We start from the raw sequence: 18,756 nt of genomic DNA, 5'->3' as shown, positions 1-18,756 counted from the left end.
ACATAAATACTAAAATCCTGAACAAAATAGTAGAAAACCAAATCCAACAACACATTAAAAAGATCACATAACATGATCAAGTGGAGGTCATTCCATGGATGCAAGTCTGATGCACTACCTGCAAATCAATAAACATGATACATCACATAAACAAAATGAAAATTTAAAATCACATGATCGTATCAATAGATGCAGAAAAAGCATTTGATAAAACCCAGTTCTCATTTATGATAAAATCTCTTAGCAGAGTAGAAATAGAGGGATCATACCTGAACATAATAAAGGCCATATATCAAAAGCCTACAGCCAACATTATATTTAAGGTGCAAAAACTAAAAGCATTTCCCTTAAGATCATGAACAAGACAAGGATATCTGCTTTTATCACTCTTATTCAACTCTAAGTTGATAGTACTCTAAGTCTTAGCCATGGTGATCAGACAAGAAGAAGAAATAAAAGGCATTCAAATTGGAAAGAAGCAAGTAAAACTATCACTATTTCCCACTTACTTGGTATTATACACAGAAAACACTTAGGGCCTAAGGGCTCCACCAAAAACCTATTAGATTTAATAAATGTATTGAGCAAACTAGTAGAATACAAAATTACTATCCAGAAATCAATGACATTTTTATATACCCATAATGAATTCTGAGAAAAAGACACTAGAAAAAAAATCCTATATGCTATTGAAACAACAACAAAAAATAAAGTACATAGGAATAAACTTAACCAAGGAGGTCAAAGACCTATACTCAGAAAACTATAAAACATTAAAGAAAGAAATTGAGAAAGATACAAACAAGTGGAAGCATATACCATGTTCATGGATTGGGAAAATTAACATGATCAAAGTGTCTATACTACACTGCCTAAAGCAATCTATAGATTCAATGCAATTCCTATTAAAATATCAATGGCATATTTGACAGATCTAGAACAAATATTCCAAAAATTGATATGGAACAAAATAAGACCCTGCATAGTCTCAGGAATCTTGAAAATAGGAACAAAATTGGAGGGATCACAATACCAGATATTAAATTATACTATAAGGCCATTGTAATCAAAACAGCATGGTACTGACACAATAACAGGCATAGAGCTCAATGGAGCAGAACAGAGAGTACAGAGGTAAAACCATGGCTTATGGGCAATTAGAATTTGACAAAGGAGAAAAGAGCATACAGTGGAGTAAAAATGATCCATTCAATAAATGGTGCTGGAAAAATTGGACAGGTGCATTCATGCCAAAAATGCAATTAGACCACCAACTTACACCATATACAAGAATTAACTCAAAATGGATAAAAGACTTAAATGTAAGTTGCAAAACCATAATAATGCTAGGAGAAAACATATGAATGCAATCTCATACATCTCTTGGAGCAATATTTTTGTTGATATGTATCCTTGGGCAAGGGAAACATGGGAAAGATAAACAAATGAGAGTACATCAAACTAAAAAGCTTCAGCATAGCAAAAGAAACTATCGAATAAAAAGGAAACCCTCTGTCTGGGGGAACATATTTATCTATGGTACATCTGATGGGGGTCAATTCTCAAAATATATAGAGAACTTATACTAGTCAACACCAAGGAGACAATCAACCCAATTATAAAATAGGCAAAGGACCTCAACAGACCATTTTTCAAAGACGACATAAAGATAGGTTATACATATATCGAAAAATGTTCAATATCACTAATTATCAGAGAGGTGCAAATCAAAACCACAATAAAGTATGACCTCACATCTGTCAGATGACTATCAATAAATCAACAAAAAAGTGCTGGCAAGGATGTGGAGAAAAGGGGAACCCTCATGCACTGTTGGTGGGAGTGCAGAATGGTGCAGCCACTATGCAAACAGTATAGAGTTTCCTCAAAAAATTAAAAATAGAACTGCCTTTTTCCCCAGCAATTCCACTTCTGGAAGTACATCTGAAGAAGCCTGAAAGAGTAATTTGAAAGAATATATGCACCCCTATATTCTCTGCAGCATTATTTACAATAGCCAAGATCTGGAAATAGCCCAAGTGCCCATCAGTAGATGAGTGGATAAAAAAGCTATGGTGCATTCACACAATGGAATGCTATGTGGCTGTGAAAAAGAAGGAAACCATACCTTTGCGACAGCATGGAGGGACCTGGAGATTATTATGCTAAGTGAAATAATCCACTCAGAGAAAGACAAATACCGTATGATCTCAATTACGTAGGGAATGTAATGAACAAAATAAAGTGACAAACAAAATAGAAACAGAAGCATGGATATGTGAAATGGACTGACAATTATTTGGGGGTGGTGGCCGGGAAGGAGCCTGGATGAAAGAAGGTGAATAGATTAAGAAACATATGGAGCATAAGAAATGCAAGGGCAAGCACGGTTCCCATCTTAAGGGGCTTTGATTTCATGAAGAAAACCAGTAATGTTCTACGTGACAGCTACATGCCCTCTCTGGGCATTATGTAGAGGTAGATAAGAGGGAGGAATTTGGGAGTGGGAAGAGACTTTGCCTGGGGTGGTGGGTGCACAATACTGTGTGCAGATATTTTGTTGAGTCGTACACTTGAAATCTGTCTGATTTTTTAAAATATTTTATTTTTAGTGAGAGAAGAAGGGAGAAAGAGTGGGAGAGAAACAATAATGTGAAAGAGAAACATCAATTGGTTGTCTCCTGTACATGCCCCAACCAGGGACCAAACCTACCAACCAGGCATGTGCCCTCACTGGGGATCAACTGGTGATATTTTGCTGTGCAGGATACTGCCCAACCTACAGAGCCACACTGGTCTGGGGAAAACCAGTCTGATTTTGTGAATTGATGTCACCCTAATAAATTCAATAAAAAGATAAAATTAAAAAAGAACATACTGCTCTGGCTAGTGTGGCTCAGTGGATTGAGTACTGGCCTGCAAACCAAAAGGTCACAGTTTCAATTCCCAGTCAGGGCACATACAATGGTTATAGGCCAGGTCTCCAGGTGGGGGGGTGTGAGAAGCAAGTGATCGATTTATCTCTCATATATTGATGTTGCTCTTTCTCTCTCCCTCCTTTCCCCTCTCTCTAAAAAAGTAAATAAATAAAATATTAAAAAATAAAATAAAATGACTGATTTTCTTTTTTAAAATTTATATAATTTTATTGTTTTTCAAGTACAGTTGTCTGCATTTTCCCGCCACCACTCCCCCCACCCCATCCATCCCTGCCTCCCTCCCATAATTCCACCCCTTCTTTGGTTATGTCCATGTGTCCTTTATTTATGTTCCTGAAATCCCTTCCCCCCTTTCCCCCTATCATCTCCTCCCACCTCCCCTCTGGTTACTGTCAAATTGCTCTTATTTTCAACGTCTCTGGTTATATTTTGCTTGCCTGTTTGTTTTGTTGGTTAAGTTCCACTTAAAGGTGAGATCATATGGTATTTGTCTTTCACTGCCTGGCTTATTTCACTTAGCATAATGTTCTCCAGTTCCATCCGTGCTGTTGCAAAGGGTAGGAGCTCCTTCCTTCCCGCTTCCTTCCTTCCTCCCTTCCTTCCTTCCTTCCTTCCTTCTTTCTTTCTCTTTTCTTCTTTCTTTCTTTCTTTCTTTCTTTCTTTCTTTCTTTCTTTCTTTCTTTCTTTCTTTCTTTCTTTCTTTCTTTCTTTCTTCCTTTCTCTCTCCCTCCCTCCCTCCCTCCCTCTCTCTCTCTCTCTCTCTCTCTCTCTTTCTTTCTTTCTTCTGCATAGTATTCCATTATGTAAATGTACCATATTTGTTTTGTTTTGTTTTGTTTTGATACATTCATTTACTGATGGGCACTTAGGTTGCTTCCGTCACTTGGCTATTGTAAATTTTGCTGCTATTGGGGTGCATAGGTTCTTATGGATTGGTGTTTCAGGATTTTTAGGATATAATCCCAGCAGTGGAATTGCTGGGTCAAAAGGCAGTTCCATTTTTAACTTTTTGAGGAAATTTCGTACTGTTTTCCACAGTGACTGCACCAGTCTGCATTCCCACCAATAGTGCACTAGAGTTCCCTTTTCTCCACATCCTCTCCAATACTTATTGTTTGTTGATTTGTTTATGATGGCCATTCTGACCAGTGTGAAGTAGTATCTCATTGTGGTTTTAATTTGCATCTCTCTGATGACTAGTGATGCTGAGCATCTTTTCATATGTCTCTGAGTCCTCTGTATGTCCTCCTTGGAGAAGTGTCTGTTCAGGTCTTTTGCCCATTTTTTAATTGGGTCATTTGTTTTCCTGGTGTGGACTTATGCAAGTTTTTTATATATTTTGGATATCAAACCCTTGTCTGAGGTACCATTGGATAATATGTTTTCCAATATTGTTGGTTGTCCTTTCATTTTAATACTGTTTTATTTAGCTGTGTATAAGCCTTTTATTTTGATGAGATCTCATTTCTTTATTCTTTCCTTTATGTCCCTTGCTCTAGGGGACATTTTGGTGAAAATATTGCTGCATGGAATGTCTGAGATTTTCCGGCCTATGTTCTTCTCTAGGACTTTAATGGTGTCACAACCTATATTTAAGTCTTTTATCCGTCTAGAATTAATTTTTGTGTATGGTGTAATTTGGTGGTCGAATTTCATCTTGTTTTTTTGCATGTAGCTGTTCAGATCTCCCAATACCATTTGTTGAAAAGCTATTTTTAATCCATTTTATGTTTCTTCCCCCTTTGTCAAATATTAATTGACCATAGAGACTTGGGTTTATTTCTGGGCTCTCTGTTCTGTTCCATTGTTCTATGTGTCTGTTCTTATGCCAATGCCAGGCTGTTTTGATTACAGTGGCCTTGTAATACACTTTGATATCAGGTATTGTGATCCCTCCTATTTTGTTCTTCTTTCTCAAAATTGCTGCAGCTGTTTGGGGTCATTTGTGGTTCCATATAAATTTTTGAAATGTTTGTTCTATATCTGTGAAGTATGTCATTGGTACTTTAATAGGGATTGCATCCAATCTATAAATTGCTTTGGGTCATATGGACATTTTGATGATGTTAATTCTTCCAGTCCATGAACATGGCCCATGCTTCCATTTGTTTGTGTCTTCTTTAATAAAATGACTGATTTTTTTTAAAAAAGAAGATACTAGCAACTACAAAAAAATGATGTGTTGTATATAAACACTGGAATATTATTCTGCAATACAAAGAATGAATATTGCCTTTTCTGACAACATAGATGGATGCAGAGTGTGTTATGCTAAGTAAAATAATTCCAGTCCTCCTTCCCTAGGCCTCTATTCATAGGGGAATGCTTATTTCCACAAAGCATTGATTAAAGTCCCCAGTCTCCATTTGATGCTCTCTGATACCATCCTGGCCTAATTAGAGCAGGCTATGAAGGCAGAAATCTTTGCTTCTCCACACTGCCTTTACTGACAAGAATGGGTATGGGACCACAGTTATTTCCATGATGTAGAACAGTTATTATCTAGAAAGTTTCTGTCTTGCTAGGTTGCCTCTTTCCTTTTCTTTGGGCTGGATGGAGTAGGATCTGAGTGGGGATGTTTATTGGTCTGTGCTTATTGATGTTTCTGCGTTTCTGGCTTTTCTGTCACCGAGTCTGAGATATATGCAACAAGAAGAAAACTCAAAGCACTCACTGCTGTATTGTTCATTAGTTTATGTAACCCTTAGATGGTCTGAATTCTTCTCTCCACAACTCAGGGACTTCTATGTATATACACATAAAATGTCCAGGGACATTGGCTGTACTTAATGGGAGGGATAGAGAAATGCATCTATTCCTCCTTGATGTAGAACTTTAATCTTTTATTTTTTCTAAGAATGTGGGTTGATTTCACAGTCTGGACACTCTCCTAGGAAGCATATTTGAGTATAAATACCTAAATCTGTAATTGGAATAATTAGTAGGGGATTATTTAATACAGACTAGGAAGAACACCAGTCTCAACCTCAAAAGAAAAAGAGTTAAGTTTAAGAAAAGGAAAACTGACAGTCCTGTGGAGGCTCGTCTCTTGGCTTCTGCCTACACATGGAGAAGGAGAAAACAGGCAGTTGGGAAGTTTTTAAAGGGCATTTTAACAGAGTAAATAGATTACATGTGACTATGATAAGGAAAGCCATTAGTAGAAGAATTTTTCTAAATGGAAGAAATTCTCAATCCTGACTACTCATTTGTATCACTTGGGGAGATTTTTAAAATCCAATGTCTAGGCTGGACTCTAGAACAATTAACTCAAAATCTCTGAGGGCAAAGTCTAGGTATCAGTGTTTTTATAACTCTCTAGGTGATTCAAGTATAAAGCCAAGGTTAAAAATCACTGCTATATCCTTGACTGGTGTGGCTTAGTGGACTAAGTGCTGGCCTGTAAACCAGGAGGGTCACTTGTTTGGTTCCCAGTCAGGACACGTGCCTGGGTGTGGACCAGGTCCCTGGTTTGGGTTGCATGAGAGGTAACCACACACTGATGTTTGTCTCCCTCCCTCTCTTCCTCCTCCCACTCCAAAAATAAATAAATAAAACCTTTAAAAATAATCACTGCTATAGAAGTTTTTCACTAGAGAAGGAATGTTCAATTAATGTGAATAAAAAACATATATTATATAAGACAGTATGGAGGTATAATTAAAAAGAGACTGATCAGTGATTGTTAACAATTATGGCTTTATGGAAAAAGAGTTCCTAATCAAGCTCCAGTCTTTTAACCTTTGTCTATATGTGTTGTTCAGTATAGTATAATATTGTTTAATATTGTTACTAATTTACTACTTTAACCAAGAGATCTAATGAGCAGAAAAGTACACTGTGACCTATGTCTCTGTGTTTTTACTTAGCAGCTTACTTTCTTGGGTGTAGCTAAAGAATATGAAAATAATTACTGGAGGCACATTTAGTCAAAATTTAGTTAAACTGGTGAGGTATTAAAAAGAACTGATTCCAAAAGTGGGGGAAAACATCGATAAAGTCCATAGATAAAAAAAAAAAAAAACAAGTCATTGTTATTTACTCATTTATGTTCTACTCACCATTTCTAGTTATGTTCTCTGTTCTTTCTATTCTTTGAGCTCTCTTGTACCAAGAGTGAGTTTACAATAAAGTTAGGTCTTGTGTGTTTATTGCACATCAGTGTTGGAAGGCTCTTACAGTTCATTGAGTTCAATCTCCCTTGTGCACCAAAGGGGAGACTGGGGTCAAGAAAAGGGGAAAGGTCTTATGCCAGCTAATGAATGATGGAAGTAAGATATTGAATAAGAATGGCCCATGAATTCCACTGCTGGGATTACATCCTAAGAACCCTGAAACACCAATCCGAAAGAACCTATGCACCCCAATGTTCATAGCAGCACAATTTACAATAGTCAAGTGCTGGAAGCAACCTAGATGCCCATCAGTAAATGAATGGATCAAAAAACTATGGTACATTTACACAATGGAATTGTATGCAGCAGAAAGAAAGAAGAAGCTCCTACCCTAGGCAACAGCATGGATGGAACTGGAAAGCATTATGCTAAGAGAAATAAGCCAGGCAGTGAAAGACAAATACCACATGATATCACCTGTAACAGGAACCTAAACAACAAAACAAGCAAACAAGCAAAATATAGCCAAAGACACTGAAATAGAGAACAGGCTGACAGTGACCAGAAGGGAGAGTGGAGGAAATTTCAGGAGAATTTCAGGGGAGAATGGGAAAGGTTTACAGGAACAAATATAAAGGACACATGGACAAAAACTAGGGGGGGTGGAAATGGGAGGGAGGTAGGAAGGGATGGGTGGGTGGGCTGGGATGGGAGTAAAGGACAGAAAACTGTACTTGAACAATGATTAAAATAAAATAATAAAAAAAAGAATGCCGATCTTCACCATGCTCCTTCAAAGATATCATTGTGGATAAGGAGATGATATAATCAATGTGGTTATTCTGGTTATATGGGAATGATTATTATATCATGAACTGTTAATAATTTTATACTACTATGTGATACTTAGAAACTTCTAGGAAGACTCTCTGAAGTAGCCCTCCAGGGTAGAATATGATTATATTTTAAAGAATACTATGATGCCAATGAAAACATACATGGACAAATTTCTAGAGATTCTACAGACCTCAGACATGTGTACAGTCTTCTTAGGGTCATGGAACTCTATTTAAGAGGTAGTAGTTTAGCCCTGGCTGGTGTGGCTCAATGGGTTGAGTGCTGGCCTGTGAAGCAAAGGGTTGCTGCTTGGGTTTCCAGTCAGGGCATGCCTGGGTTGTGGGCCAGGTCCCCAGTAGAGGACATGTGAGAGGAAACCACACATGATATTTCTTTCCCTCTTTCTCCCTCCCCTCCTCTCTCTCTAAAAATAAATAAAATATTTAATAAAAAGAGGTACGAGTTTAGTCCTGACCAGTGTAGCTCAGTGGGTTGGGCATCCTCCCATAAAGCAAAAGGTCCCTGGTTCATTTCCTGGTCAGGGCACATGTCTGGGTTGTGGGTTGAGTACCTGGATGGGGGCATGCAACAGGCAACTGATCGATGCTTCTCTGGCCTGTCAATGTTTCTCTCTTTCTCTTTCTCCCTCACTTCCCTTATTTCTGAAAAAAAAAATTAAAAAGAGGTAGTAGTTCAGAACACAAAAATTTCTAGTATATCAGTATCCCAGATGAGAAGATAAATGTCATAGACAATTAAAAAATATGGAAGGAGAGCTTGGGTATAGCCCAGATCTCTTGGATGACAAGTCTGTGAATCCCACTTCTTGTGCTGACAAGAAAAACATTTCCTTGCTATACTCACTGAGCAAAGACACAATAGTCAAATGAGGGGTTTGATTCTTTAAAGTAGAGGATTAAACACAGTATTTGGATGTATTTCTGTTTATTGGCTAATATAAAATATTTCCAGAGCATCAGAAATGAAACACAACTCTGTCAGTAGCTACACATGCATATCGTTCAAGATTCAACAATATCTCTGTAAATATCCAATTTGCAAGGGAAAAATAATTAAGATTTATCTACATTCAATGCAAAATGCCAAAGACCTTGTTAGTGAGGTGGGCTGGGATTTGGGGGTATAAGAGATTATATTCTCAGTATAGTAGGGTGGTATGTTGAAGAGAGAATGCTCCAGTATTGACATTGTTACCTAGCCTGGTTTGAGAACTTTAGAGGAGCAAGATGCTGTCCCAGACTTATCCCTATCAAAATTCAAATGAAGGTGTACAGAGGGGAAAATAGTGAACTGAAAAACAAAAACAAAAACAAATCAACCCCTCCACCAAAAAAACCCTCATCCCCAGAAAACTCTTCCACTTCCTTACAAACAAAAACAACTTTCTTTTGCTAGTTCAAACATAGACAACTGAAGTATTACTTAGGCTCAGGGGTATGTTCAAAACATTTCTATGAAGTGTCTTTTGTGTTTCCACTGACTAATAACTCCCGAGCAGAAAAGGCACATAAAAGCAAAGTGCTCAAACAAACATGCACAAACTAAAAGCAATGGAAAGAAATCTTTAAAAGCACTCTCCAGGAGTAAACACTTGAGTGTAGTATTTGCCATGGCCAAAGAACAAGTTTAAAGAAGAAATACATGCTTTACCTTACCACTACCCAATATATCTTAAAAAGCAAATAAAACTTTATTTCTCTATTCTAATTGCCCACTCCAACTTTTGAACTTCAGAAAGAAAGTTAGAACCAATATAATTCTGAATGGCTTGGAATGGCCACACAATACTCATTATTAAGGATATCATTCCTGGCTGGCACAACTGTGGACTGAGGTAGCCCCAGAAACCTGGGGCTGATATCTTCATTGCTATAACAAAAGTCAGTGCTAAGAAACTAGTTAAGTCTGGGTATTACATCCAGGAACTTTGCTGTCTTGGGTGGGATTCATATTGAATTTTGTAGTGATTGTGCTTATGGACACTCTGTTGGGGGATTTTGCTACATAGCTGCTGGCTTTTCTGCAGTGATGCTCCCATTGCCACTATGATAACTGTACCATCCTAAATTAGTTGTTAAGGGGAAGCCTTGGTAGTGAGTAAAGTCCTGAACTATAAATCAGGAGACCTAAGCCAGACTGACCTCTAGCCTGACAAGCCATGTATCTAATATGAGCTGGTTTCCTCTTCTTTAAAGGGATATAATAACCCCCAATTCAGGGATTTGTGAAGATGAAACGAGACTATGGGTGTCAAAGAATTTTTAAATTATAAAGTCTACAGCAGGCCGTGAAGAGGGAAGGCTGAATGTGTCAGTTTATCATTATATTATTGTCATTATTACTGTGTTACAATCACCATTCTTCCCATAGAGCAGCAGTGTTAGATTTGGACTTAAACCACTGCCAGGAACATTGTGACCTAACAACCGAGGCCTGTTCAAGCTGAATCATCTGTTTGGATACTAGCTCTTACCCTACCAGAAGGTGTAGAAATGACTAATTAAAGCTAGTAATATAAGAATAAAGTGTCCCAGAAAGAAAGGAACAGAGAAGTCAAAGGCCAAGGCCTGAACCTTTGGCTGACACATATTTGCTAATACATGTGTGAGGCCGGGCTGCTTGATGCAGACCTGTTATTCAATTGCTTCTAATCCTCAGTCAAGTACAGTGCAGCCTTTCAACTTTCTCTCAGGGTGCTTTTAGCACCCTGATCAATGGGTTTCCCCAAGGGCCTTTAATCAGCATTTATAGAGAGACTGCTCCCAAAGACGTATTTAATGTGATTCTGAAAGCAGAGGTCTTGCTGTAGAGAGTGTTCCTTTTCCAGGGCTATAACTTTGTGATGGCTCATGTACTTAATTAACCAACAGGTATGTGTGGAGCAGGAACTAGCTGTACAGTCTTCAGAAAAATAATCAAATAATAAAGAAGAATATCCTCCATGGAGCTTGTTCCTCCCTGGTATTGGGATGTATAGGTAAGAGCTGAAGCCAAAACCCTTCAGAAAGAATGAAATGGAAGAGGATGGTGGGAGAGCTGGGCTCCAATTAACATGTCCATAGAAAGAAGAAGTATGGTTCCTTTCTTCATTCCGCTCAGCTGCCCCTAAATGGATTAGGGGGTATCTTTGGGGGACTTCGGAAAGGTAGTGTGTGGAAATCAAGCCCCAATGGGAAGGTCATCTTGGCTCAGAAATGTTCTGTAAGGTTTCAAGAAAGTAAACCCCAGTCCTGCTCTCTACTGGAGGTAGAGAGATATAGCACCTCAAATAAAGGGTTGAGGCCCATGAGATCCACAAGGAAATTGCTTGCCCTGCTCTATGCTGCAGTGCAGGACCTCTTCAAACATGTGTAAGACCTTCCAGCTGACTCAGGGAGTGTAGTGAGTTTAGAGGGACTTGGAAAAAGGCAGAAGAAACCTTAAAGATCATAGAAGGTAAGAGTTACAAGGAGAGAAAACCAAAAATCAAACAAACAAAGCAAAAACAAATAAAGTATTTTCCATTTCAGATGCAGATGACATCATGTGCTATCTTTCAATGGAAGACTTCATCAATACTTGATTGTGGAACTGGCTGCTTTTCCTGGTATTGGGATGAACTGTCTTAATCAATCTCCTAAGTCTCTTTCCTGTTCTTTTCTATGTTCCTTAGTTATCTTTTAAGGGTTATGTAGGCAGTGGAGAAAAATGACCAGTGCCCTCTAATATCCCTCCCTGTCCCTCTGCCATATCAAGAACAGTTTCTGCTCTACTTTTCCTTTCCTGGCCCCTACTATCAGCTATGGGATCCACACTTGATTCTGGAGGTGGGTATGTGAGGTAGGCTGCCTTTCACAAATATGAACTGCTTTGGGTAAGTTAGTACTCCTGTCTGGACCTCAGTTTCCTCATCTTTACACTTGATCTTAGCCAAAAGGCTGAGAAGGGATCCTCATCTTTAAAATAGGCAAAATGTACGAATAAACTTTTCTAGACTATAAAGCATTGAAAGTTATAATTGATGTATTTGCTCAAATATTGCCTGGAGAAGGCTTTTAAAGATGAAATAATTGCTCCCTGCCTACCTGTAAATAAAGTTAGTCTCAAGTCTTCCCCAAATTAGTATCAGAGACTTTTAAATTGAACTGAGAAATATACGGAGGTAAAGGTCAAGTAGGATGAATGCTCCTAATGACTCCAGCCTTTATCTTTACTCTTCATACCACAAGGGCAAAAGGAGAGAGACAGACAACTAGAAAGAGTCATGCCTAACCTTACAGCCCTTCTATTTGACCTCTTGAAAGTCAGTGTTGAAAGGAAAGTCTATTAGCTTTCCATGGGGATCAGACATTGTAGAGAATGTACATTCAGGCTGGCTGCAAGGTGAGGTGGGGAGGGGAAAGGGTAAGCTTGGTGTGATTGGAAAGGACATTGCCTTATTTGTATCCAGACATAATGACCTTATTAGTCTCTACCATTCTTCCTTCCAAGAGAGTTGTTTCTGGAACAGATATGCCAGAAAACCAAAATACTCCTACTTCAGAACACTGTCTTCCAGAAAATGAAGATTTCAAGATTGGGGACCCCCTAGCCTTGCTATTTACCCCTATATCACTAAGTAACTTAAAGCCAGTTATTTTCCATCTCTCACACATAAACTGGGGATCCACTTTAGGGTCTGTGTAAAGATTCAATGAAGTGATGGCTATGAAGGCATATTGCAAACTATAAAGTGCAGCATCCATACTTGTAGTAAATTGCAGCCTTCCCATCCCAGGATAACAGTCTTCTATCTCCAGTGATTTTTTTACAAATTAAGTCATGATCAGCATTCTGGAGTATATAGACTGCTCCCAAACTAAAAAGATGGTTGCTCCATTCAACTGAACACTTTTTCCTTCAAAATCTGACCCTCTGTGAGGGAGTGGGCATTAGCCCAATATTCCATTATGGACACAAAGTAGACTTAAAAACAATCTATGATGCCTAAATCTGAGCCCTGAGGTTCTCTCTGAAATCAGTCATGGGAATAAAAATGTTCCATTATTTCATTCTGAGAAGCATGTAAAACTGATGATGGGGATTAGAAACTGATTGTTTTTTTGTTTTTTTTTTTTAAAGATTTAATTTATTTATTTTTAGAGAGGGAAGGGAGGGAGATAGAGAGAGAGAGAAATATCAATGTGCGGTTGCTGGGGGTCATGGCCAGCAACCCAGGCATGTACCCTGACTGGGAATTGAACCTGTGACACTTTGGTTCGCAGCCCGTGCTCAATCCACTGAGCTACGCCAACCAGGGCTTTTTTTTTCTAAACTAAGAAAGCACCTATAGTCTTTGAGCTGCCCTGGAGTAAGGCTTCATTGAGGATTGTAGGTTTTTGATGCCCCTTAGATCTCAGGAGTTTCACTGTATCTCCAAAGACCAAAGTTCTGACCCCTGAGTTTGGCCCTGGGGATCTAGAAACTCAACTTTAGGTTTGAGAAGACTAGTCACCAAGAAGAGACAAAAGAGGCAAGAGTTGAAGAGAAATAAAAATAAAAGAAACTACCATTTTAAAGATAAAAAAGACACTGAGTTGAGTTAACTTCCCACTGAAGAAGGGTAGAGACCTATATGTGGGAAGAAAGACCCTGGGAAATGGGCTCGCTCCAGAGCTGTCACAGTCAAAGAAGTTTAAGGGATGAATGGGGTATCAAGATGTCAGGCTTCTCCTAAGATGTGTGTAGGCATGTGTGCATGTCTGTGTGTGTGTGTGCGCATGTGTTTGTGTGTGTGTGTGTGTGTGTGTTAGGGAGAGGATCAGTACAGAGGACTTAAAGGGGGAAGGGTTTGATTTTGTGCTCAAAGTGCTAGATAGATGTATCAATAAAGTACTGAGAGATCATTCTTTCAGGCCCACTTGATCAAAGATGCACAGAGTAAAACTGTTTCCCATTAATTGTCATCTCCTCCCCTCTTCTATATAATCAAGCTAAGCTAGGAACATGTTTGGTAGTCCCATGGCTGGGGAATCCAGCTTTCTAGGCTAGCTAGAATGGTTAAGCAAGAAATGCTGCAGATCAGTCTTGGGAAAGTGATGAAGAATTAATTCTCTGGTGGATGGGCTAGTTTGTGCCCCATTGTAGAGTAGTGGCTGTTGAGGGCACCACATCCTAGGCCTCTGCTGCTGTTGTGGTATAGAAACAAGGCAGGAGAGTCCAGGGAGAATGACTGAGCAAGGCTGCCAGGAGCCCAAGAGACCTAGGGAGGGAGCAGAGCAAGTTAGAAAACTGTCAGCACAATCTTGCTAGCTTCCTCTTCTCCCCATCCCTCAAAAATAAAAACTAACTAATATGGTTTAGACCAATGGTTTAAGATGCAATAGCAGAAATATATAACCTAGCTAAAGAGATGATAGTTCTACCGTATTCTACACTGATGAGACCATTTCTCATGAAACTGAGTCCAGTTCTAGGCTCCAAATACTTTAGAGGAACCAAAAGCACTTTTTAGAGAGGGAAGGTTATCTTCAGACTTCGTCAGGACTATCACAAGGCTCAGAAATCAGATGAGGACTACGCAGGCCAAGGAACAGAGCCAGGACCCAATGGTGGTTACTAAAGGGAGACAGAAAGCTTTTCTTTATGTTGAGTTCAAGTCCACTTATCATAGTGGCAATATATGTTGAGCAGCGGTGAGCTTACTGACACTGCAAATATGTGAGCAAAAATGACACAGAAACTTTGTGGGATGTTATAAAGGGAACTCAAGCATGGATTGGAGGACTTGGAGTTTACGTTAGACTTGACTGTTTTGATAGTAGTCTTGACATTCATCCACAAATATGTTTTCACATTTTCTCAGGTATGATGTAGGGAAGAGCATGTCATTGAAGGACATGGACAATATCTTAGTTGGAAAGATATGGAAATGGGTGGTGAAAGGTAGCTGGTTATTTGAAAAGTAAGAATCCACCCAGCTGCCTGCCTTATACTGCCTCACACTACTTAACACTTTGAGAAAGCAACATTGTCTATGGAATAGTTGTGTTGATAGAGTTGGAAAACCTCTGAATTGGAGCCCCCAAACCTGGGCTTGAGCTTAGTTCTGCCACTGATTTGCTCTGTGACTGACTTTGAGTAAATCACTTTTGCTCTCTGTGTCTCAGTTCCTGTTAACAAACCTTGACCTGCTTACCATAAAGGGATGCTATAATATGAGTATAGTGGATATGAAGGAATGTCTAAATTGTGACTGGGGGTGGAGGAAGGAAAGAAAAACTAACACAGTCTAAGCATCTCTAATGTGTCAGATACTGTAAAAGGCACTTGTACATGCATTTCTCATTCAACCCTCATAAGAACTTATGAGGTGAATTGTGCTCTCTACATTGTACAGATAAAGAGCCTGGGGCTCAGAGAGATAAAGGGATTTACACAAGGTTCACATAGCTATTGATGAATGGAGGTAGATTTGAAATATAAGGTTCCCAGATGTCAAGACCTATGTATTTCTCTGCTGTCATGGTGCTTGTATACATGAGAGGAGATCGCTGAATAACTAAGTATTAGATAGTGGGACCCTGAGAGACCTTGCAAAAGGCCAAGTTAGAGATACTGGTGTCACATAAACCTAGCCAGTTCCTTAAAGGCCCAGAAATGTGATATCTGACTCGCTCGAAAGATTAGCATCACTACTGTTGTTCTAGCATCCACCAGTGATCCTAGCTTACTGTTCCTTTACTGCTAACACTACTGAACAACAGTACTCTAGAGAAGGATTTCTTTGGGGTGGTCCCCAATTTCTGGTCTTCCCCACCTTTCCAGCTCACCTCAGTAAAGTTAAGGGCTGGGGACTTCAAAGGGCACATTGAGTTCCAGGCTCTCTCCAGAGCTTTCAGCTGTGTTCCCCCTCAAGGTCTCAGCTCCAGTATAGGACGCAGAGCTGGAAAACTTTTGCAGGTCCAGCTCTGTGCATTCGATGGGAGTGTGGACCCAGTGGGAGTGGCTCTCTGAGGCGCAGGAGGCCATAGTAAAAGACTCCTGGGTAGGGAAGCCACGAGTCGAGCTGCAGTCGTCATCCAGGATGGGGTTAAGTGGCTGGGTCTCAAAGATGCTTTCACTCAGTGGAGACTCAGGACTGGTCTCCTGGCCGGGCGGCATGGGGAAGAGAGATTCCTCTTCCACTGCCTCGTCAGCCTCAAACTGTAGCGAACCTCCTGCAACTCGAAGCAGAAAGCCACTGGGTCACCCAAAGGCAGATGCTCCTTTCATCAGGGCACCTGGTCTTGAGTACAAGATAGGAAAGGGTCTGGAGCTAGCACTCCCCATTTTCATCCTGGGAACCAGAGCACCTAGCACCAGGCTGAGGTGTCACAGTTGAGAAACACACTTAAAGTGGGGTTTTATATTGAGGCTACCTGGAGATAAAGCAAGGCAAAGAGTCAATTTCTTCAGAGAAAGAATAACCCTCTGTGGGAAGCAAGATTTTGACACCCAACCCCATGATCTTCAACACTCTGGTGCTATGCCTGCATGTATGTTATACAGCAAAAGCACTTTGCAGATAGTATTAAGATCATGGGACTTAAAATAGGGAGATTACCCTGGGTTACCGAAGTAGGCCCAATGTAATCACATGTGTCCTTAAAAGTAGAAGGAGGCAGAAGAATTGGAGAGAGTATCAGAAAGATGAGTCATCAAAAAGGCTCAATTCATTATCGCTCATTTTGAAAAAGAAATGGGGTCATAAGCTAGAGAATGTAGGTGGCCTCTAGTAACTGGGAATGACCCTCAGCTGACAGTCAACAGATAAATGAGACCTCAGCCCCAAAATTCAAGGAACTGAATTCTTCCATCTTCCTGAATGATCAAGGAAATGCATTCTTCTCTGGAGCCTCCAGAAAGGAACACAACCCTCCTTGATTTCAGCCTTGTGAAACTCTGAACAGAGATTCAGCTGAACCTACAAAACTTTTGGTCTATGAAAATAGTGACATTGTCAATGGGTATCATTTGAAGCCATCAAATTTGTGGTACTTTATGCTTAAGTCTGATTTGACATCAGGTGACAAACTGAGAAGCTATATATGTTTTCTTGATCTGCACATTGCAGTTGTGTTTTTATTGTTTATTAGAACTCATCAGAGCTTAAAACTATTTCAAAAAAAAGTTCATATTTTTGGCTTCTCTTGAAAAATCCAGGAGATCTTGAAACATGGAATATTCCTGCATGGTAACAAACGACTAGAGCTGAATAGTAAATTTCCCTTAGACAGGAGATGAATTCTTTAGTTTGGCACAGTCCCTACTAATCTCTATTGTACTTAATATTGGATCTAATTCACACACTAATCTTGCCTATACAACCACAGTATGTATGCAAATCAGGGACTCCTAATAAACACCTTCCCCTATGAAAAACATGTCTAACCATTTTTCTCCTATGAGACCTTGAGGGAGTTGTCTGTCCTCATATTCCCACAGAAGGGTACTACATTATGATGTTGAGGACAGAAAAAGCATATAAAGGTTACCATTTCTTTTCTCTGAGTCAGGAAAAGGTAGACAGGCAGTTCTCAGATAGTGCTTCAACTTTCTGGGCCCTGTGGCCCAAATGCTTCATTATCCATGTTTCATACCAATGCCTAAGGAGTGGACAACAGCTCCTATCTGAGAAACTAACCTCCAAAGTCAAATACAGAATGGTCTACCTTGACCCACAGTTTTTAAAGAGTAGAGGAAACAAAAATAGAGTTTGATAAGGGTTATAATGTACAACAGGGTTCCCCTTATGTCCCAGAAGCCCAAAAAATGCTATATTAATCTCCAGTTAAGCTAGGGGTGTGACCAAACATATCTGTTACATTTTTTGAAGATCATCTAGCAGGCCCTAGAGCCAAACTGACCAAGGTAGGTCCATATAAAAGGATCTTCTCATACAAATAGAGACAGATAAAAGTTGTATTGCTTTGGATCCTGTATCCAGTGGGCTAAGGAGGAGTCTTAAGCACCCCAATATCCTATAAACTTTATCCTCACTCTTCCTTATTAAGTCAACACCACTGATTAGCCTGTGTTTCTGCTTTGGTATCTCTACATAGCTTTCTATTCCCTCGATGAAACTTAAGCTGCACTGAGCTTCAGTACCCTTGGCTGGCTCTGCCTGGTCCTGGCCAGCCACCATCCCACCTCTATCTTTGCCCTCAGTGACCTGGATTTTGTCCCCTATTTTTGTTGATGGCTGGAGTTGTGCTAAAAACAGATCACAGTGTTACTCCTGATTCAAATATAACCTTTCATCTGGAATTTCACATGGCTATTTCCTACTGGCTGGCAGACTTTTCTGGATGTATTTATTATTTGGGGAAAAAAGTCTATGTTTGCCAGCTCATCTGGACACTGACTGTCAGTTATCCACATTTGGGTTAATATTATACCAATAAGTTACCAAAGACTTCACCCACTTTTATTATAGTCATATCACAAATCCAGCCTGCCTTCATTTTTGACATGTTACCAAATCTATAGCTATTAGTAGAAATGAAAAATTATAAAAGAATAAAACCAACTAATCTAATTCCACTTGTCATTTTAAATATTAGGGAGAAAGAGACCCAAAGAAGTTAGATGATTTTTCTAAAGTTACAAAGTGATTTAGAAGTACATTTAAAACCTAAGTCTCCAAATTTTATTTCCAAGGGCTTTCCTATGATGTTGTGTTCTGTAAATAACCTCTATATTTTAATGAAACAGGCCCCATGAATGGACGAGATTCTCGGCCTCAAGAATCTCTGAAGTCCCATACTGCCACCCCCAAGTAGTGCACCTCTGGGGTTTTCCAGCACTCTATGGAAGGCCTATTAACTCTCACCACCCCCCAAATT

The 18,756-nt window shown here is 39.5% G+C and overlaps 1 protein-coding gene across 1 annotated transcript in view; it reads right to left on the bottom strand.

The window, feature by feature from the left end:
• Window positions 1-13,995: 13,995 nt before the first annotated feature.
• The window catches only part of EDA2R (ectodysplasin A2 receptor), a 65,152-nt gene continuing 60,391 nt past the window's right edge, over window positions 13,996-18,756 (bottom strand). Inside the window, exon 7 of the mRNA XM_028523206.2 lies at window positions 13,996-16,095. Coding sequence (XP_028379007.1) covers window positions 15,713-16,095 — 383 coding nt within the window. The 3' untranslated portion in view covers window positions 13,996-15,712. The remainder of the gene's footprint in view (window positions 16,096-18,756) is intronic.

This window comes from Phyllostomus discolor, chromosome X (assembly GCF_004126475.2).
Source record: "Phyllostomus discolor isolate MPI-MPIP mPhyDis1 chromosome X, mPhyDis1.pri.v3, whole genome shotgun sequence".
Classification (NCBI taxonomy): domain Eukaryota; kingdom Metazoa; phylum Chordata; class Mammalia; order Chiroptera; family Phyllostomidae; genus Phyllostomus; species Phyllostomus discolor.
The sequence above is the reverse complement of the archived record's forward strand: the minus strand, read 5'-3'. Positions and strand labels throughout refer to the sequence as shown.